The sequence below is a fragment of the Festucalex cinctus genome, chromosome 5 (genome assembly GCF_051991245.1).
Source record: "Festucalex cinctus isolate MCC-2025b chromosome 5, RoL_Fcin_1.0, whole genome shotgun sequence".
Classification (NCBI taxonomy): Eukaryota; Metazoa; Chordata; class Actinopteri; order Syngnathiformes; family Syngnathidae; genus Festucalex; species Festucalex cinctus.
In genome coordinates this window covers 23,123,096-23,145,393 of record NC_135415.1, presented here as the reverse complement: position 1 = coordinate 23,145,393, position 22,298 = coordinate 23,123,096, and the positions used below count along the sequence as shown (strand labels likewise).

General features: G+C 40.0%; 1 protein-coding gene across 1 annotated transcript in view; it reads left to right on the top strand.

Annotated features, from left to right (window-relative positions):
• dock8 (dedicator of cytokinesis 8) overlaps nt 1-22,298 on the top strand; it is a 66,469-nt gene that overhangs the window by 34,091 nt on the left and 10,080 nt on the right. The window contains exons 19-45 of the mRNA XM_077520522.1: nt 516-611; nt 885-1,119; nt 1,190-1,351; nt 1,699-1,877; nt 2,426-2,518; nt 2,958-3,053; nt 4,043-4,192; nt 4,269-4,382; nt 4,768-4,923; nt 5,121-5,260; nt 5,350-5,513; nt 6,037-6,188; nt 8,455-8,637; nt 8,715-8,841; nt 9,341-9,428; nt 9,499-9,595; nt 10,902-11,036; nt 11,232-11,384; nt 15,721-15,879; nt 16,029-16,129; nt 17,367-17,559; nt 18,529-18,672; nt 18,784-18,915; nt 19,478-19,612; nt 20,008-20,097; nt 21,204-21,440; nt 21,504-21,647. Of these exons, the coding sequence (XP_077376648.1) occupies nt 516-611; nt 885-1,119; nt 1,190-1,351; nt 1,699-1,877; nt 2,426-2,518; nt 2,958-3,053; nt 4,043-4,192; nt 4,269-4,382; nt 4,768-4,923; nt 5,121-5,260; nt 5,350-5,513; nt 6,037-6,188; nt 8,455-8,637; nt 8,715-8,841; nt 9,341-9,428; nt 9,499-9,595; nt 10,902-11,036; nt 11,232-11,384; nt 15,721-15,879; nt 16,029-16,129; nt 17,367-17,559; nt 18,529-18,672; nt 18,784-18,915; nt 19,478-19,612; nt 20,008-20,097; nt 21,204-21,440; nt 21,504-21,647 (3,855 nt within the window). The remainder of the gene's footprint in view (nt 1-515; nt 612-884; nt 1,120-1,189; nt 1,352-1,698; nt 1,878-2,425; nt 2,519-2,957; nt 3,054-4,042; nt 4,193-4,268; nt 4,383-4,767; nt 4,924-5,120; nt 5,261-5,349; nt 5,514-6,036; nt 6,189-8,454; nt 8,638-8,714; nt 8,842-9,340; nt 9,429-9,498; nt 9,596-10,901; nt 11,037-11,231; nt 11,385-15,720; nt 15,880-16,028; nt 16,130-17,366; nt 17,560-18,528; nt 18,673-18,783; nt 18,916-19,477; nt 19,613-20,007; nt 20,098-21,203; nt 21,441-21,503; nt 21,648-22,298) is intronic.

The following is a 22,298-nucleotide window of genomic DNA, read 5'->3' as shown; positions in this document are numbered from 1 at the left end:
TTTGTGGTTTTCCACCTCCAATATAAACCTCTCCTCGTCCATGTTCGCTGGTGTCTAAACCGTGAATGAGCACATGGCCCGGCGACGCCCACGTCACGTTTTGCTGAAAAACTTGCGAAATAGGAGCTGGCGAGTGTTTTATTCTGAAAGCTAACCGGAAATTTATTTTGAAACTGCCTCGGTCTTCCTGTCCCGCTCGATGTGTTTTGTGCTAGCTTGCCATTTGCCGGAGGCCTACCGCTGCGGCGTCCGGCAAAAATAGAAAATAGTCTATCCTTGCGGAAGGCTTGCGGCACGCCGCAGGCCTTCCGCAGTCGACACGCAACGCACCCGCAAGCGGTGTAAACTGCACCATTCGAATGAATGGAATCTAATTGCTTGCGTCGCCGGACCGCACCGCAACCGCACCGCAACCGCATCCAGTGAAAACCCGGGGTCAGTATCCCTCTTTTCCTTCTTGGATAAGCACACCTTATTGTTGAGTTTACTGCCTTTTGATGTTGTTTGTTGTACAGAAACTTCCTTCTCAGGCAATCCCAGTCAAGTGGATGGAAAGTCACAAGGGATTGTTCAATTTGGAGGTTCAAGCTGTGTCCTCTGTGCACACTCAGGTCAGTGAAAGATTATGGTTTAGAGCAGCAATTGTGAAACCTTTTACACCAAGCACTACCTCGAAATAAAACATGGGATGGCACACTTCCTAACCTGATGTATGGCAAACATGCCATTTTAAATATAGACAATGCAGTGCAAGTATAAAATAAGTAGGAGGATTGATGATAGGTCCATGCAACCTACACGTTACCTACAGTATGTAAAAGCAACAAGAATCCACTATATAGCTACTATTTACCCACTCTTTCACTTTACCCACTACCCACCAGGACAACCACTTGGAGCGCTTCTTTACTCTGTGTCACGCACTGGAGGGTGGCGCCACGTTCCCACTGCGCGTCCGAGAGGAGAAGATTCCAGAGAACAAGCTGGAGCACGAGTTGAAACTCAGCATCATCTCCCTGTCGTCATCTAGCCTGGAGCCGTTGGTGCTTTTCCTGCACCTGGTGTTGGACAATCTCTTCATGCTCATCATGCAGCCCATGCTCATTGCTGGCCAGACCGGTAAGTTGATGGTATCGCTGACTTTGATGCATCCAATAGATAGAGTATGTCATGATGTACTGTTTTTCAGCCAACCTGGCCCAGATCGCCTTTGAGTCGGTGGTGTCCATTGTCAACAGTCTGCATAACAGCCAGGAGCTGACCAGGGACCAGCAGGGTCGGAACAGCCTGTTGGCGACCTATCTGTACTGGGTGTTTCGTCTACCTGATCCACCTCGAGACATTCCAAATGGTACGCACTGATGAATACGCACCAAGATACATTTCTGTGTGAAATTAAAACCTCAGTTGAGCACAGGTATGAATGGTTTCCACTTAAATGGAGCCTTTGACAAATGTATCTTTTTGGTGATATGCTGTATCCATCCATTTATTTTCTATACTACTTATCCGGCTCACAGGTGAGCTAGAGCCTACCCCAACTGACTTTACACCCTGGACTAGTCACCAGCCAATTGCAAGGCACATATGGGTCAAAAAACATTCACACTGACTTTTACACCTAAGGAAATTTAGTCTTCCTCCCTGAGTGTCCACTCAAAACCAAGGTGATACTTACCTGTGCTTGCCCGAAAACAGGAACAGGCGGTGTAATACCGTCCGCAGAGAGCCGTTACAGCACAATGGGCCGAGCTTCCGCAGCCACGGTAGGCAACATGCTATTGCAGTCCAGAATCCGCAGCAGCAGCAACCCTGACATCCCTGCGCCGCACTCGTCTGCCGAGGATGCTGAGGTCAAACACATCTTGGCTGCCAAGGTATGCCAGAGGTGGGAGTGAGTCAAGTTTGAGCTGTAAAAAGTAAGGCAAAATCAAGTCACATATGTTTTTTTTTTAACACATTATAGTGTGGTGGTTTGCCAGGTAGGTACCACAAAAAAATAAATAAATACACAAAAAAACTAATATCATACTTGAATATGTAGATTTTCCAATATGAATTGTCAATACTTGTTAATTCTTGTACTTCCAAATTTAAGTCATATAGGTCTCATGTATACCAAGTCAATGTTAAGTTATCCATGTTCCAAATCCCAAAATTGGTTACATAAATATGACTAGAGTCAAGTCATGTGACTCCAGTTGTGACCTCTGAGGTATGCAAAAAAAATGTGTCAGAAGCACTGCACAGGTAGCTTCCCAATTTTTCTACCTGATCACCCAGCATGCCTCTTCACAACACAAGTCATTTGATTCCTACTCCTACACTACATTAACTATTGTAATAGGCCGCCAGACAGCGGTTCTAATGAGGACATCCATCATGCTCATTGTGATGGAACGCGCGTGTGCATATTTGTCTGCAGGGCCACAACGTTCCAGGCAGTCGCATGTCAACCATTTTGGATATAAACAGCCATCAGAACACAACAGGAAGCACCAGGCCCTCCAGCAGAAAGGTACATGCAGTGGGGAGTGTCACCTAGGTTATATAAAGCAACTTTTTTCTTCTTTGACGTAATAGCTGTTCTAAATTTTAAACGATTAAAAAAAAAGATATGTGAATAGTAACCAGTCAAAGGGTTGCACAATGGAATCACATCAAATATGCAATACATTAGCCAGAATTAGCCATTCAAGCTAAATGTATGTTGTACTTTTTTCATTGCTTCACAATGTGAGAATAAAATACATGTTTAGTTAAATAAATAATCAATGGCCAGTGTTTTTGGCATACTGCATTTATCAGGAGAACTAATGATACTCTTTTGAGGAACATTATCTGATGTCCACAAGGTGTCAGCGTGGCACAATTGTCCCCCCATCTTGCATGCAAAGCTCTTCCACAAAGTAGCAAAAATCTTATATGCACAGTGTATATGTTTTTGTGTCTTGCAGCAATTTCACGAGGAGCTGGCCCTGCAAATGGTGGTCAGCACAGGAGTGTGCAGGGAAAACGCATACAAATATGCCTGGTTCTTCTTTGAGCTGCTGGTCAGTCTTATTTAAGCAATGCTGCTTTTTTGAATGGCACATTATTAAGAAAAAATATACAGATCTGTATGTGTTATTCATCACATCAGTCGATCATGAATCTCTCTTTCCCTCTCTCTCACCCTATCTCTCCCCCCTTTTGTTTTTACTGAGGCATATCATTACTCACATTTATTCTCAACCTCTCCATTAATCTCACTTAGTCATACTTGTCCTGCAATGACCTCACTAGGGGATAAATCAAATTCAGGTCTTATTGTATGTGTTTTTATATCTTTACCTTGGTGCATTTCAAGTAAAACAGAATTTGTTGGTTTTATTAGGATCAGCTTCACATTTTTTGATCACTTATGGCCTTTTCTAGTCGTTGTATTTATTTATGTTGTGTAAGGTGACATTTATGAATAACTGGCTCGGAAAGTGTTCATATGAATGACGTTTGTGCTTGTGTATGCTTGATGATGCATTTGATTTATTTTTATTTTTTTAACGCTACAGGTTAAAGTCGTGTATTCTGTATTTATATCGTAAAGTTTAGTTGTAGTTCAACATTTGCATATTCACTGTTTTTTTTTTGTTTTTTTTGTTATTCGTGGAATCGTGAAAAAACTGCTCATTCACAGATTTTGGCGCCATCTGGTGGAATTCTCGTGTCATTATGCTTAATTCATTGATACAGTAGTTTTACTTGTGTTTGAGATGTCCTGTTTTGTTGACATTACTTAAATGCACTTTGTGCATTGCAAAAAGCGAAACTGAAAGTGTGTTTTTGCTTCCATCCCAATGGAGCCATTAATAGCCCATGTAGTCTGCTGTTAAAATTTGCCTATATAGTATTCCCTAATCTGAGCTTGAGTTGTTAAATGGTCCAACAACCAAGTATGACTACTCTAAATATGCTTCGGTCAATCTGCAAATTACAATGCATGTGAAAAGCCACTTGATGGGGATCAATTGCCACTTATTGTCCCCACCTTTTATCCAAACAGGTGAAAAGCATGGCCCAGCACGTGTCTCAGCTGGACCAGAACAACGTGCCGCGGAGGAATCGCTTCTCCGACCGCTTTAAAGATGACATCACCACCATTGTCTCGGTTGTCACGGCTGAGATCGGGACCATCCTGGTCAAGCAGCAGAAGGTAGGGGCAAGGATACCTCTCAGCTTAGCATGAGTGAGGCACTTTGCCGATTGCAGTTTGTTGACATCTGTTTCAGGAGGTGGAGCAAGCGGAGAAAGTCAATATCAGCCTGGCCTTCTTCCTCTATGACCTGTTGTCTCTCATGGACCGAGGCTTCGTATTCCTACTGGTGAAAAACTACTGTAATCAGGTACAGCTCAGTGGGCGCAACTTTAGGTATACCTGCACAATGTTAATACATCAGATCAAATACAACAAAAGATTTTATTGTGTTTTGAGCTGGTAAATGTATTTTCATGGTGTCTGGGGCTTGCTATATATGCTATGGTGTACGAGCAGCTTAATGAAGTTATGTAACAGTGGGCAGAAGTGCCGAACAAAGATTTTCTAGGTTGTGTAACAGCACATTTGATGGGAGAGACACAACTACCTAATCTGTATAAAAGCAATTCAAAAGAAAATTTTCCACGATGTCTCCTATAACATTGTGCTTTCAGTTGTACAGAGAAGCGCTTTCGCACAATGATCCTGCAAAATATCCACATCAGTTCCATTTTCTCTTCTTTCTGTTCCAGATGTCCGCCAAAAGTGTTTCGATGCCAACACTGATCAGCATGCGTCTGGAGTTCCTGCGAATCCTGTGCAGTCACGAGCACTACCTCAACCTCAGCCTGTTCTTCAGCAGTCCAGCATCAGCTCCTGCCTCTCCGTGCCCGTCCATCTCCTCACAGGTCTGGCCCTGGCCGCTCTTTGAACCTTCTTCAGCTTGTAGTCAGTCCTGTGGAGGACAGCACTGGTCATTTGTTTACTCAGGGTGACTTGGTAAACAATAAAAAAATAAAAATTAACTCAATATAACTGTAGCTATATCGTAATCATTTGTGTGGCATGAGTGTAAACATGTAATGTGTTGTGTGTCTCCATACAGAGCTCTGGGTCGTGTAGTTTTCAAGAGCAGCAAAGGATTCTGGGCCTGTTTGAGCTCTCTCAGGAATTCAAGCAGCAGCACTACCTCACTGGGTTGCTCCTCACCGAACTCAATGCAGCCCTCGACATGGAGTCAGAGGGGTACAGAAAAAAGATGCAAAATGCTTATTGAAATGTGATCTTGTTTGACTGTTTTTTGTTTTTGTCTTTTTTACTGCATGCGTCTTCAGGGGAAAGGTCCAAAAGAAGGCTATCAACGCCATCTTCAGCCTGCTGTGCTCTCACGATCTGGACCATCGCTGCGTCAAGAGTGAGGTCAGAGCAAAGATGGCCGCCCTCTACTTGCCCTTGGTGGGCATCATCATTGACTCCACCAACTACCTGGATTTCACTGGTATGTATTTTTTCAACAATTAAAATTCTACGCTGTGTCATATATATAGACACCTTCTTAAAATAATCGCCTTTCATTTTTTCAGATTTTTCAGGAAACACAAAAAAATTGAACCATTTGCATCATGAGGAGATGATATAGGCAAAAAAATAAAATAAAGATTTTGCCAAAAAAAAAAAAAAAAAAAAGACCGGTAGGCAGTGATTTTAAGAAGGTGATCGTTTTATAGCCTAGACTGTCTTTATACAGAGCAACAGTTGTTGTTTTCAGTTCTTTGCCATGAGGTGCCATATAACACTACTGAACTGAAAAGTAACAGGAAAGTTAGACTCTTTTATAAGTTGTACTACCTAGTATACAATATAGGTACAGCATAAGTATCATTTCTTCAGTTTTGTCCAATGAAATTATATAATAAAATAGTTCAAAAAATATGAGGTGAGTTCTTCCTATTTTAAGATGTATGTATGTATACATGTATGTTATGATCCTTACAATTTAGTCTGTGTGTCTGTCTCCACAGTTTCCGACGCACGCGGCGCAAAGAACAAAAGTGGTGGACCCGAGGACGACCTTGACAGCGTGCCGCCCATCAATCAATCTGTTGCCATGGCGATCGCCGGGAACCCCTTCAACACGCTGGGGAGGAACGTTCTTGTTTCCATGGCATCCATGGTAAAAACTGTCAACTATTAAGCTGTTTTTAGAAGTGTGTGTGTGTGTGTATACGGTATGCACGTGTTGTGCCAAATATGTGAAGTTCACTGAGGTAGATTGATTAGCTGTCAGAGCCTCACGTACGCACACATACAGACATGAAAATGTGATAGTTTATAAGAGGGTCGGCATATCGAAAAAAAAAAAAACATCCATCATGTGTAGTATCTACCTATCAAACTACACAGTCACCTCCAAGCGATGCACTCTAGTGACCCTGCAATATTTTGCATGAAACACCACCACAGCGGGAAAAGTGACTTTCACACAACGCAGCCCTCGGCTTGATATTCATCATAGTTGCAAACATGGCAGCTGTAGTACTTCAGCCACTTCGATTGATGTTTTTTGGAGCTTTTTTTCCCCTCATTGATATTTTCACAGCAACATTTGGTGGTGAAGCCGCGAATGTCAGGTAGGGGAAAAAGCTAGGCTGGGTCCCACCGTGAGAATGTGAGGTTTTCGAGGCAGGACACCCAAAAGCGCTGGGGCGATAATGGCCACATTTATCAAGAGCTGCCACACAAGTGAAGCAGCAGTAGACCTCTCGCGTCGTAATTCATCATCAGGAGAATGAAGGTGAATTAGTCTGCAGTAGATTTTCACGTCTGTTCGATGAGGAAAAGAGGTAGTTGTCCATTCTTGCAGTGTGTGTGTGTTTGCTGCATTAGGGTCCCCGTGGGAGATGGACATTTGGGTGTTGGTGCATTTATAAGTTCTTGAATTGTGGCTGTTGACCAGTCCAGGGTGAACCCGTCTCTTTTCTAGGATCAGCTGGGACAGTCATCTGTAAACCAAATACGTAATGAATTTTGGTTGAATTGCTCTTGATGATTTCTACTTAATATGCTACTAGCTCATCTAATGAGATTTATTTGATAATTTGATATGTTTTAGCTATTTGTATTTTATTTGACCAATAAATGTTTGATTTTTATTTAGTTATAAATTCAGTTTATTTCAGTTATTATTTTTTTTTTTTATGGTTGATTTATTTGTGCTACGGCACGGTTATCGAGTGGTTAGCACGTCCGCCTCCCAGTTCTGAGGACTCCGGTTCGAGTCCAGGCTCCGGCCTTCCTGGGTGGAGTTTGCATGTTCTCCCCGAACCCGCGTGGGTCTTCTCCGGGTACTCCGGTCTCCTCCCACATTCCAAAGACATGCATGGCAGGTTAATTGGGTGCTCCGAATTGTCCCTAGGTGAGCTTGTGTGCGTGGATGGTTGTTCGTCTCTGTGTGCCCTGTGATTGGCTGGCAACCAGTCCAGGGTGTCCCCCGCCTACTGCCCAGAGCCAGCTGAGATAGGCGTCAGCACCCCCCGCGACCCTTGTGAGGAATAAGCGGTCAAGAAAATGGATGGATGGATGGATGATTTATTTGTTTTTAACTTTTATTTTACTTTAAATTTTCATTTTTATTTCTAAGCTGCAGTTGACTCATGACTGAACAAAATAAGTGGTTGAAAAATGTTTTTATTAGTATTTTTAGTTTAATTTTTGAAAAGTATTTGAATGATTTGTATTTTATTTGTTTTATTTTTAGATCACGGATAATGTATAAGTCACTCCCTTTATATTTTTATTTAGACTTTTTTTTTTGTTTTTTTTTTTGCTTTTACTAAAGTGACACTTTAATTTTAATTTTTACTTTTGTATTATTTTATTATTATTTTTTTTTGTGAATTGTGATTCTACTGTTAAACTACAGTTGTCCCATGGCCCTGAACAGAATAGGTGGTTGAAAATATTTTTGTTTAATTATTATTATTATTATTATTATTATTATTATTATTATTATTATTACTTGACCCGTGACCATAAACTGGATAAGATGTCAACATTTTTATTGTTTTATTTTTTTTTTATTTTTTGGTATGCTTTATTTTTATTCAACTGCTGCTTTTGAATGATCCCAAGCAGGGTAAGCATGGATAGATGGATGGATAGATTATTCAGGCTGTTTGAAAGCGCTATATAAATAAACTTGAGTTGAGTTGAGTTTTGTTTTATATACATATATTGTTGTTGTTTTTTTACTTATACGGTCATATAGTTTACATTTAAGGTAGTGTAAAATTGGGAGGAAGAATAATCTATTTGAAATCTCATCCACTTTTTTGTTAGAATACATGAGGACATCCAGGGGATGTTTTGTGCTCATTTCCAGTGGTTCTTTCAAGTTTCAAATGAGCTTTTACCTGTGTCTTCTGTCCTTTTTGTCCTAGCAGGGAAAGTCGGTAGCCACCCTGGCGGCGGACACCAGCCGCCATCTGCTGGTGTGCTTCCTGTGGGTGATGAAGAACGCCGACCGGGGTCTTATCCAGCGCTGGACTGTGGACATGCCCCCCTCGCAGCTCAACAAGCTGTTGGAGCTCCTCACTATCTGCGTGTCCTGTTTTGAGTACCGGGTCAGTTTGCTCGGCATTATGGAGTCTGTTGTTGGTCAATAACTCCTCATTATACGCGTGTATTTGTACTTGTGTAGGCTCACCAGAGCAGCGATAAAGTGAGCACACAAGCTTTACAGAAATCCCAGCAGGCGAAGCTCCAGCTGGAAGAAGCCCTGCTGAGGGGGATGGGAGCCCGCGGGGAGATGATGAAGCGAGTCGGAGGTAACGCGCACTTTGAGGGACTCCGCCCGCCAGGGAGCACGTTCTTATCAATTTTAGACCTTATTGATCTCATGTGTTCATAACAGCCACTGACATGTCAAAATGGCTAATAAATCTCACTGTACCATTTCAATAAAATTTGAAATGTGTTTTTGTAGATTAAATGACATTCAAAAGTATTCAAAAGTGATTTCCCCTTACACCTCTAGTTAACATCGCTTAGACGCTATGTGACCAAGGCAGAGATTTTCGCCTTCACTACCACCGTAGTTTTAAATCTGTGAAGTGTCAGGCAAAAAAAGATGTTATGTGAGATAAATTGCTTTGAAGCCGGAGAGAATGTAAACATAATTTATATTTCAACGGTAAATTGATTCAAAACGAAATGTGGTAGAAACTCAGGCATGGCTAATTAATTGACTTCTCTGATGCTCGGATGGCTGGCACAGGTATTTTGACAGTGTTTTCTTTCTGAAGTTTTTATTTGCGTGTTTGTCAGGAATGGACAGAACCATTGGTCAAAGAGAAAACCTGCGCTGGAGGAAAGATCTCACCCAGTGGAGACAGACGAACGACAGGCATGATAAGTACGTTAGTTTCACTTCTCCATACATACAGTACACTACCTTTTCAAATCGTCATCCTACCTTGCACCAGGACCAAGGCGGAGTTGGACCAGGAGGCCCTGATCAGCGGAAACTTGGCCACAGAGGCCAACCTCATCGTTTTGGACTTGCTGGAAACCATCGTACAGGTCAGGATGAACACTCCTCTAAGTGAAGAAGGCCTTGTTATGGCAATCATTTGTTTGAATATGAATGTTCCTGTGACAGTTCTCAGGGCATTGAATTGCTCGGAACTGGACTTTTCAGGTTGCGATTTATTCAGTGCCTTCAGCATACAATGACCTGAATATTCACAGGCATCTTCCGATTACAGATTTTTTTTCCAAGCACTTTGAATTGGATGCATTCACGTGTATAAATAAACTGCCCACACACACATGCAAGACTTGGCAATGTCAGCTTGAAATGAGTCTTTGTACACTTTATTGGTCAAAGCACTTTGGAGAAGAAAAAACAAAACCATACACGATCAGCTGTGTTTAATGCTTCATTCCCGGGCAAAAGAATGGCAAAGTTAGGACGTGTTGTGAGGTTCTAAGAATTGCAAATGATTGGGAAATTTCTGGTGAATTTCCATGGGAAGTTGATCTGGGGAATTTTTAAGGTGCCTTTCAAGCCACTCAAGGTCATGTGACAGGACAAATAAAACAGTGGTAAAATACAATTGGATATGGGGTAAAAAAATAAATAAATAAAAATACAGGTATTTATTACAAAGGCAGTTGTTGAGATGTTTTAACTAGATTTATTTGATTTTAATAGGTGTTTTTAACAAAAACAAGACAACACGGTACCCAAATTTCTTGCCATGTTTGGTGTAGGGTAGCCTCAACATCGGTTTCTCACCCATCAACACGGTATCTGAAACACAAAATCTTAAAAACTAAAACTTAAAAAATAAATAAATAAATAAATAAATAAATAAACACTGATTAAAATAGAACAAATCTGGTTAAGATATCTCAAAAACTGCCTTTGTAATGTATATATTGTTTTATTGTAAAGAGACACACTGTATATAGAATTAAGAATGAAACACTTTGAAGAAGATATCCAACTCTCAGGACAACTGCAACTCATATTATGTGTTAATTTGTTGGTTTTGTGTAGGATCTTTCTTTCTTTTTTTTATTATTATTATTATTATTATTTTTTTAGATATATAAATTTGTTCTGTATTAGAACTTTTTGCCATCTTAGCCACCAGTCATGAATGCAGCATAAGATGCTACATTTATATTGTAGTAATTGCTTTCACAATTAATTACCCAACGTAACATAATAGTCATAGTGAACTTCTGCTCTTTCTGAGTTAAGTTTTGTTTATTGAACACCATTGGCTATATTGTCCCAGTGTAAGTACCGTACTTAATCTTCCACTTATGTGGACATCTGGACGAATATTATTTCATTTTACTTGTGTCTTCCATGCAGGCGGTGCCACTGGTGGACTGCAAGGACAGTGTGGTGGGTGGTGTGTTGAAGGTGCTACTCCACTCTCTCACCTGCAACCAGAGCACCACCTTCCTCTCACACACCTTCAGCACACTCAGGGCGCTTATTGTCAAGGTACCACACACGGTTATGAATGATATTGTTATGAATTAGTATTATATGTCCTCTGTATAATAATAACAGAATTGTTTTTCTGGTTATTGCCACTATATCACCTCATGATTCCAATGGTACTTAATAATAACGAGCTGAATTTCTTAACAGACAACAATCCAGCAATACAATCATCATCAATTGCTTCCGTTGCAGTTTGGCGAGCTTCTCTTCGAAGAAGAGGCCGAGCAGTGTGCGGACCTGTGCCAGAAGGTGCTCCAGTACTGCAGCAGCCCGCTGGACGAGAACCGGAGTCAGGCGTGCGCTACCCTCTACCTCATCATGAGATACAGCTACAGCAATGCCAGTGTAAGCCCGCACACGTCAACATCCCATGATCACTCACTCAAGGTTATCCAGACCACCGGCGCTGCCACAGACCAAAGCAAATGTCGGGTGAACCTTTCAGTCTTTATCTAACCTGAAGGAATTGAATTGAAGTGCACGTAAGAGCGTCCGTTGGCTCATGATACGTGCGCTTCTGAGTCACACATGCACATGCACGTTTTATCCCGCTTTCATGTCGTTCCCGTTTCTATTCTGGGCGAACGGTGGGGGGAAAAAAAGTTTCTGGTGAAGGATGTGCGGGTGAATAGAGAGCAGAGAGATGTGTCACTGTCTGCCTCCCCCACACTTACCCCTCTTTAAATAATGACACACACCGGCTGACTGTGTGTGTGCGTATTGAAATGTAGATACACTCGCTGGTCACAACATTGCTGTGCCGTGTAATGAGATCCATTTTTACTTTTGATTGACATTGTCAGGGAGATGTTTTTATGAGTCAATAGTCAGTTAATGTCTATCAGGAAAATGAAGCTAAATCTGTGGTTGTCAATATTTTTTACAACAAGTTCCACATTAAAAAATGTTTAGCACTGTTTAATACCAGCATCATAATCAACATTAGATTTAGTAGCGTAGAAGGCCTAAGTGTTCATCAAATAACAAGACAAAGGTTTTATTCATGTAGATTCTAATTTTTTTCATTGTAAGCCACTTTAGCATTGTGCGTAGTATGAACAGTCACACTGTGCTTAAATGTCAGAAAATTAGTTTGTTTATTTTTTTTTCTTGGAAAAAAAAATACTTCATGGAAGATTACAAGATATGTCCATGGAAAAATACAATTGCATTCTCATGAGATGTTATTACAGTACGTAAAATATTTTTGCTTTTAAAAATGTCTTTGAGAGACACATTTATTGGAGATTAGGATTTTTATCCCCCACCCAAAATATACAGTTTCGCTGTGACTTTTTCTCTCCAAAAATACCAATTTGTTCTCCTCCAATGACACAAAAATAAAACTTTTTTTATGATACTTATTTTTTTTCCCTAAAGAAAGACTTCTTAAAAATAAAATAAAAAAAGGAAAAAAGACTTTATTTTTTGGGGAAAAGCCTAATTTTTATTACCCTCTTTCCAGTGTGGACAGCCACGGCCAAAAGTTTTGCCAGTCATTTCATTTTTTGGTTCACTCGCTAGTGTTCTTAAACTTTTCATATCGTAGCCTTTATTAACTCCTCTACTGCCCAAAACGTTTAACAACGATTTCTAAAAACCACAATGTATGCCGCCATAAACGTTAATTGATGTCAACTACGTTTTTTTTTGTTTTTTTTAAACCAATGGGCAGTGCAAGTCTAAGTGCAGCGCTGCCTGGTCAATGGGTTGTGGAATCAAAAGCACCCACTACCTATGGCCAGCAGATGGCAGCATTGTATCTGTTTTCAATGGGCTCAAGCTGTTATCAAATTATAATGAAACATGAGCAATTTGATGAAATAGAATAGTTTTTAAGGAGGATGTGAATGATCAAAGCCTTTGTTACATTAAATCTAATTCAGAGCGTCACTAAACAAAAAAAAATTAGTGTCAAAGTCACTGTTGTGCACAAAATGTATATTTTCACAAAAAGCTTGTTTTCTCATCTTTCTATTTTCGCTTGATTGTCACTCAAGTTACCTATTTTCAAATGGTGATTACGAAAGAACAGAATAAGGTAGAAACATTTTTTTTCTAGTTAAAGAATGGGACGCGATCTTTCATGTGGTACCCACAGCACACAAATTTCTGATTGCCTTGAAAGGTGAGTTAAAATGCTCGAAATCGGCTGGCACTGCGGTTTTTTGGATAACGTGTGGCAGTAAAAGAGTTAAAACTCTTTCTGCTTTAGTATTCATACATATTGTATACACCTGTATTGCTCCGCAAAGTTGACATGTACACATCACACGTCATAACTTGTTCGTCTCAGTAGTCACATTTTTAGACCCATGACTAGAAAAAAAGAAGTTTGGCAAAATACCTGCACAAAAGCGAGCATAAAAGTGACCACGTGAACTGATGGTGTCCAGATGTGATGTTCGCTGCCGCCATCTAGTGGCAGCGTGCCTGATTATCATTTCCAAGTCCAATTTTTGCTCGCAATAGAAAGCGAAAATCCTAAATTTGGGCGTTCGGAAGTTAAGGTACCACTTTAGCTTGGTGCATAGTTCCAACATATGCGAGTGGTGGGTATCTAAAGTACCAAATGTTGTGCTTTGGCAAGTTTGTGTTTAAAAGAAAATGAGCTAGTGTGCCATTGTTCATTTTGCGTGCGCCTTTGATATTTCCTGTGTTTACAGCGTGCGCACTGTAATGAAAGTCAGAGACCAACCTCTGGAACATGCACGCACGCGCACACACACACCTCAGCATGTATTTGTTTATGCAGAGGATGCAGCGTTGGGAATTAGCTTAGCGGCGATGTGACTCACTCAAATAGAATTTCCTTCCCAACATCATGCTCACGCAGAAAAATACACAAGCTGACATTTGTGCTTCAGACGCTTATAAAAAAAAAAAAGCTCGGAAGGAAAAGGAGACGTCGAGTGATGAGACAAATCTTATTATATAGGCCCAGTTTTTGACCACACGCACGCGCGCACACACATCAAGTGCATTAGGGGGCAGTGATGGGTGGTTAGGCCGCGGCTCCATGCTCAGTTGAACAGAATGGGGCCGTAGAGATGATCCATGGGTGATTATGTCTCTGCTAATGGGGGATCATTTCCCGCTTTGCCGCTCATGTCGGAGATAGATGGCGCTCAGCACACACACACCCCCACACACGCACACACTCTCAACCTGAGCATGCACATGTGGCAGCTTGTCACTGACAGGTAGTGTGAAGAATGAACGGAGTAACAACAGCAAGCAGAGGATGCAACATAATCAAGCTACTGGGCCTTCCTGATTCAATATCGGCGTGATGCGTTTGGGCGCTGATTCAATTTGTACGCCACATTTTCGACGTCATTTTTGTTTTCTTGGCGAGGGCGTGACGGGTAATTGACAAATTTAGCTATGGTAGTTGGACAAAATAATTTGAACTGCTCTCAGGGTGATGCCGTGTACCTGTAAACAAAAACCACAATAACAAACATAATTTTGTTTCTCCTAGCATCCATACATCATACAGTACACGCATTCAAACATACTGTATGCAATTGGAGGTGGAATACAATGTGGTCATCAAGTTCAACCATAAATTTACAGTTTAAACTGCTACATGGAAGGAATAAAAGATTAAAATGTATATCAAATACATTCTATCGACCAATGTTTTGGCTCAATTTTCTCCCGAGGATAGCTAAAATGGAATCAAAGGATGTTTGAGTCAGGAGGGAAAAAAATATGTTGAATATATAAATAAAAGAAAAAACAAAAAAACAGGGGAAAAAGTATTTAAAATGACAAAATTCTATATTTTTATAATGAATTATTATTATTATTATTATTATTATTATTATTATTATTATTATTATTATTGTTGTTGTTGTTGTTGTTGTTGTTATTATTGTATTTTTTTTCCATTTGCTTCTATAGTTTAATTGATTTAAAAGTAGTGACTGAAGCGGACACATTTTGAATAAATGATAATCAAAATTAATATCAATATTTTAAAAATATATTTATTTAAGTTATTTAAGATTATTAAATTGAGGTATTTCTGTTATTAGGCTAACTATATTATTTCATTAATAATTTAAGTAGTATGTATGCTTTATAAATTATTCAATTGGGAAAAAATACAGTAAATGCATTACTAATCCATAAAATAATTCAATTTGATTTATTTGCCAATTTAATTTAATTTATATATATATATATATATATATATATATATATATATATATATATATATATATATATATATATATATATATATATAAAAAAGTTTAAACAGGCAAAAATTTGAATAAATTCTAACAATTGATACTGTTACAACGACCACAAATCTGCTGGTGCTGCTACTACTACTACTAATGATAATTATGATAATAATGACAATAATGATAAAAATAATAATGATGAAAATAATGATAATGCTCAAATAAATATTATAAATTGTTACATTAATGCTTCTCTTACCATAAAACTAAACTGATGCATCTTTTGCAAGAAATCTAATCTAATTAATTCAATGCACATGATTTGCACTTGGAGGGTTGTTTAGAAAGTGTGGCTCCAATATTGAATAGTCAAAGATGTGTTAACGAGAGTCAAATGTGAAAGTCAATAGGCCATGAAGCTCCGGTTGCATTTTGTTCAAGCAAAAGTTCATGGTGGTCCTTTTGTGCGTGTGTGTCTGGAGCAGAACTTCTCCAGAGTGAAGATGCAAGTCACCATGTCGCTGGCCTCCCTGGTGGGCAAGTCCTCCGACTTCCAGGAGGAGCACCTGAGACGCTCCCTGCGCACAATCCTGGCCTACGCTGAGGAGGACGCCGAGATGCAGAACACGCAGTTGCCCATGCAGGTATCTCATGATGTTCATGATGTGTTTGGGTCCGAAACGCAATCACATCAGCTTATGAACCATGATTATATCCAGGGGCAGGGATGTAATAATAGAAATATTGTGATATTTGAATTTAATTAATTGTTCAGCCCCAATTCCTTCTCCAGGTGGACGAGCTCCTGAGAAACCTCAACAGCATCTTGTCGGACACAGTGAAGATGCGAGAGTTCCAGGAGGATCCCGAGATGCTCATGGACCTCATGTACAGGTACCTTCCACACTTTCCTGCCACCCCGCCATCCACTCTATCTTTATCTGGGGCTTGTTTTGCCTCTGTTTGCCTCCCTCACTATGGCAACCATGTGCTAGCACTTTGGCTCCCCTCTGAGCCGCTTTTGTTTACATGCAAATGCAAACAGTGGGTCCAGAGGAGACCAAAGGACCATATGCGCGCTCCATGTGTCGTGTTACATGTGTCATTTATTAGGCATGGCGCTATTTTCGGTCTCATTCACCCTAAGCGTGTACACGCTTTTCACCTAAATTCACCCCTGCGAGCTCACCACACTTGTTGATCTGTAGGGTACACAACATTTGGCCTCCAGATGCATCTATTAACGTTAAAAAGAAAATGAATCAAAGGCTTTGAAAAGGCCTTCATTCCATTTAAATGCACTGCATACATGGATTCCTTTTATGAGAGTAATTTCCATATTTTGGTTTTCTTATAAATACTGTGAAAAATGTCTAAAGACCATCATTAGAATTGTTGTTCTTCTAATGTTTGAAAGGCAACACAGGGTTCTATTTACCACAGCTCTTGAAGAACAGATTCTGTACAATTGCTGATATGTGTGCCTTGGCCGACAGGGGGCACAGTATAATAAACAGGGTTATTGTATTGATGCTATTTCTTTGTATTGTAATTGAGCATTAAAATAATAAGAAAAAAATGTGGTTGTTTGATGTTTAGTCTGCCAAACTGATGGTGCTTTTGCAGAGTTTGCTGCCTCTATCTAGCACTTTTATCTTATTTTTGCTCGCAAGTCAAAGCAAAAAAATAAATAAATAAATAAATCAGCCAAGCAACCCAAATTGGGTCACACTTGGCAAGGCATGAACTTGTCAATCACAGAAATCCGTAATGCGCAAGTGGTAAAATTCAGCAATTTATTGAGAACAGTGAAACGTACAACACAACAAGACAGAGCTTCTGTCGGCCACAGCTCTTGCCCAGACTCTCACACACAAACGCCAACCAGGCAAGGTGGATGCTATTTTTGTCTATATTGTGTAAACCTCGCCTCTCACCCAAAGTCAGCTAGCATAGTAAGTCAACTAAAATAGTTTGCTATGGTGCTTGTAGTGCACTGCGTGATACTGACAGCTGTTTGTAATATTTTGTCCCTCTCAAGAAGATTATTGCCTTTTGTAATGAAAGACTTTGATAATATTGAGTAATAACTCAATAGCAGTGACATCCTCCCTCCTCGTCCGTCCCACAGGATAGCAAAAGGCTACCAGACGTCTCCCGACCTGCGTCTGACGTGGCTGCAGAACATGGCGGAGAAGCACAACAATAGGAAATGCTACACTGAGTCGGCTATGTGTCTGGTGCACGCCGCCGCCCTGGTGGCGGAGTACCTCAGCATGCTGGAGGATCACAATTACCTTCCTGTTGGCAGCGTCACCTTCCAGGTAGACATCAGATTACATCATATTATACATGAGCGACATGGGTTGGGAGAATAAGACACCCACATCCCACGTCTCTCAATGGAGGATCCTCTAATTTGGTTGTGTGTCCAGTAGGGAGAGCTGCAATTTAAATACACATACCAGGTTTTTATTTTTTTCAAATTTATTAACAGCAGTAATAATAATATAATGTAATGTTGTCTTGACTTTCAGCTTGTCGCATAATGTGTTTTATATAACGACTAATCCAATAGTACTGATGATGATGATAGTTTTGTATAGATTAATCACGCATGTAATAATAATATAACCCAAATTTTGACAGTTAAGTTTTTTTTTAATGAACATGTTCAATTTATAGATTCAGACCAAAGTTATCTGAAAGATGAAGTCACGTTTTTTGTCATGTAGACACACATAGACAAAATTTGACCTCTGCATTAGACCCATCATAGCGAACACAAATTAGCTCCTCTGCAGAACTGTACTTACAACAATTTTATTTTTTAAAGTTTTTCTATTTATAATCTATATACTTAAAAAGAAATAAAAGCTTATAAAATATCCTCAATATTGTAATATGTACAAAATGAATATGAAAAATGCTGATCAGAAGTTTTAACTAATAACCAAATGCCCAAATTCATGCCCGTGACAAAATAACTTCCATGGTACAAGTATGAAAAGTAAATGTAATGTTGTGCTGAATGTGATATTGATAAGTTGTAACATGCACACACAGACAGACGCACACACACACACACACACACTCACATACAGCCACACACGTAGCAGCAAGGTGTGTGCGCCCAACACATCCTGACCTCCAGCAGTCAACAGGTCATTGATTGGAGGGTCATCACATTAGTTCCATTTCCTGCTCCCCGTTTTCAATCCAGCCACGTGACCGCTAATTTGATTAAGAGGACTAAGTGATTGATTGGACCCATGGATTTCCCCCCCCCTCAGAGCATCTCCTCCAACGTGCTGGAGGAGTCGGCAGTGTCGGACGACATCCTGTCCCCCGACGAGGACGGCGTGTGCTCGGGCCGCTACTTCACCGAGAGCGGCCTCGTGGGCTTGCTGGAGCAAGCCGCCGAGCTCTTCAGCAACGTAATGAGCAAACCGTGCCATTGTTTTTCATCCATTTGTCACTTACTGTGTAATGGCGGCGTGTTCTATGTCGCCATGGTAACCAACAGCGCCGCTTTTTGTCTTATCAAGGGGGGTCTGTACGAGGCTGTTAACGAAGTCTACAAGGTCATCATCCCCATCCTGGAGGCTCATCGAGACTTCAAGAAGCTGGCGTCCACTCACGACAAACTGCAGAGAGCCTTTGATAATATCATTCAGAAGGTAATAACTACAACTATAGTAAACAAACACAGTACAGTATATTACAAAAGCGAGTGCACCCCTCACATTTTTGGAAATATTTCCATGGGACAACACTGAAGAAATAACTTTTTGCTACAATTTTGCTACGATTTATTGTCCTTTCAAAAATAACTCAATACACTGCCATTGTCTAAACAGGTGGCACTCCTAAATGAAAATGTACAAATTGGCCTCAAAGTGTCAATTTTGTGTGGCCACCACTCTTATTTTGTATTTACACTAGGATGAAAATTATACATACAACCAACAAGAAACAAAGTACAAACAGCAGCATGAAGGTAGTTAAAAGAAATTTAATCTAATCATATCTCTTTCTCTGTCCCCAGATAATATGGTGTTGTATTATTTAGTATTTTACCCATTAACCGCATCTGTTTCTTTTAAATGACCTGAGAATTACTGACTGGAGGAAGTCATAAATGGCCCATAAACAGGCCTTTATGACACTAATAAGAAATAAAAATAACTCGGTAATGTCCTACTGTGGAAAATGTCATCATGGAGATGTATGTCCCTGCAGGGCCACAAGAGGATGTTTGGCACGTACTTCCGGGTGGGTTTTTACGGCGTGAAGTTTGGCGATCTTGATGAGCGGGAATTCATTTACAAGGAGCCGGCCATCACGCACCTGCCAGAGATATCGCAGCGGTTGGAGGTGAGAAAGAGACGGAGTATGTTCTGTCTAATGTACATCAGGGATGTCCAGATTTCATCTTGTGGTTATGAAATATGCAAATAGAAAAAGAACAGCTAGACAAGGCTGTTTGGATTTGGATTTAATACAAATATAAAAAATAAAAAAAATGTAAAAAAAAATGCAGCAGGCCGCAAATAGCTAGACTTTAGACATCCTTCATTTACATGCTCAAAATCATGTTAATGCGTCACTTTAGTTGGTGCCTCAAAGGCACCATGCAGATAGAGTTGCTGCATTACATTAGCAAACAAATACGCTTTAAGTGATATTTAATTTCCACGGGGATGACATCTGTGTAATTATAAATAATGATACGCTGCCATGTAATATGTACGTGTTTCTCTGGCTGCCAGAATTTTTACAGTCAGTGTTTCGGAGAGAATGTCCTGGTGATGATCAAAGACTCGACGCCTGTGGACAGAAAACAACTTAACCCCAACAAGGTAAGACACACGCTGTCACTCAAAGGATAGTTGTGATTACCGGTAATTAATTATAGCGGTCTTTCCCAACTTAACCATAAAACAAATGTACAATTATATTTTTGGGGAATGTGAGAGGAAGTCAAAGTGCCCGTAGAAAACACACACAAACGCAGGAAAAACATCCAAACGCCACACAGATTTGAACCCAGGACCTCTAAACAGTGAGCCAGATGTGCCAATAACTAACTGCGGAGAATGGAATACAATACAAAAAAAAATAAAATCTTCCATTAAATCACCGATGACGGATTACTGCAGTGTATCTAGAAATAATTGATGATATGTAATGCATTGTACCGTGAGGGTTGTTCAACAAATTAATCAGATTGATTTGATTTATTTTTCTCACACACAGACCATTACATAACTTTGGGTGCGCCGGCTTTAGACACTCATTTAACTATTCTTTTTTTGCATAAATTTTTTTTTTAACTTTATTATTGGAGTTGTGGAAATTCACTGCATCACACTGAAAGCTACTTTATAACATTTTGACTCTTTCATGTAATTAAAAGATTTTTAGACCACAAAAAAATAAACATACGGCTTTTGAATTACATAATTTTAAGTGAGGGCTAGGGAAAGTATGTCTTGCGCTGTTTTTAATCTGGCCAACTGCGCATTTTTACTCTCAAGATTACTGTAATATTTGTTAGTTTAGCTGTTTCCCCACTAAAGTTAGTTAATTAAAATTCATTTTAGCACTTGTATTTATCTTTATCAATTCATTTAAAAATATGTGAAATTAAAACAATTTTCAGAGATATGTAGCATTTATTTATTAATTTTATTAAATAATTGGTTGATTAATTATGGTTAAATTATTATCATATTATTAAATAACATCATTAGAGTGATTTTTTTTAAATTATTTTAAATATTTTGCATATCTGTTTTTTGTTCCTTTTTTTTTTTCTTAATTCATCAACAAATAATGTGGCCCATCTGCCCATTTTTCAAAATTAAATTTTCCCTTTCAACCCACAAATTTACCCAGACCTGCATTCAAATGTGCAGGTGTACCTAATATAGTGTCCAGTGAGTGACCGTGTGATGCTGTGCAGGCCTACATACAGGTTACATACGTGGAGCCCTACTTTGACGACTATGAAATGAAAGACCGGCTGACCAACTTTGAGAAGAACTTCAACCTGCGGCGCTTCATGTACACCACGCCCTTCACCAAGAGCGGGCGTCCGCGGGGCGAGCTCAACGAGCAGTACAAGAGGAAGACCATCCTCACCACAATGCACGCCTTTCCATATGTCAAGACGCGCATCAATGTCATCCAGAAGGAGGAGGTAGTGAGCCAAACACTGCCCATATTTGTAGGTTGCCATTAACGTTATATTTTCTTCCTCCAGTTTGACCTGACTCCTATCGAGGTGGCCATAGAGGACATGCAGAAGAAAACCAAGGAGCTGGCGGTGGCCACGCACAGAGAGCAACCTGATGCTATTATGTTACAGATGTTACTGCAAGGTTCTGTTGGAGCCACTGTTAACCAGGTAACACGAGTGTGCACACTCTCATAATATTGTGGCAATTTTAAAGGGACAGCTACATGAGAAATCAACTTTTTGGAGCTTTTAGCTGTGTAAAAATGCTAGTTCTTCAACAAAAACATGACGGAAGTGGTGTTTTCCTCTATGAGAAATTCTAGGTCATTCTGCTCTCCAAGCACCAGCCCCTCCCAACCTGAGAAAACGAGCGAGTGCTCACTTTATGACATCATAAGACCACCGCACCGCCTCTGCGGACTAAACACACACCCACTTTCTCTGAGACCTACATGGGATAGTGACAAAAGTAGCCTTTATCAGTAAATATCCTGTCCAAATGAATTCAAAGCAATCAATTATCCTTCACATTTACAATGCCAAAGTGCAATGACTTAATGTCTTAAAATCCTTCTGGTTGACACTTGTGTAAACTACAAGTAAAACTGCCCTATTGAGCCTAACTGAATGAGTAATGTAATGGTTAGTGTGTTTGCTCTGTAAGCAGCAAGTCCCCGGTTCGAGACCAGCACAGGTTAATTTTTTTCCTCTCCCTTCTTCTCTTTCCTTCCCTCCTCCTCCACGATTTCTTGCGGCAAGGAGCTGTTTTGTTTCAAATGTTCATTGAAGAATTGGCTTGCGTCAGGTTGCGTGGTGTAC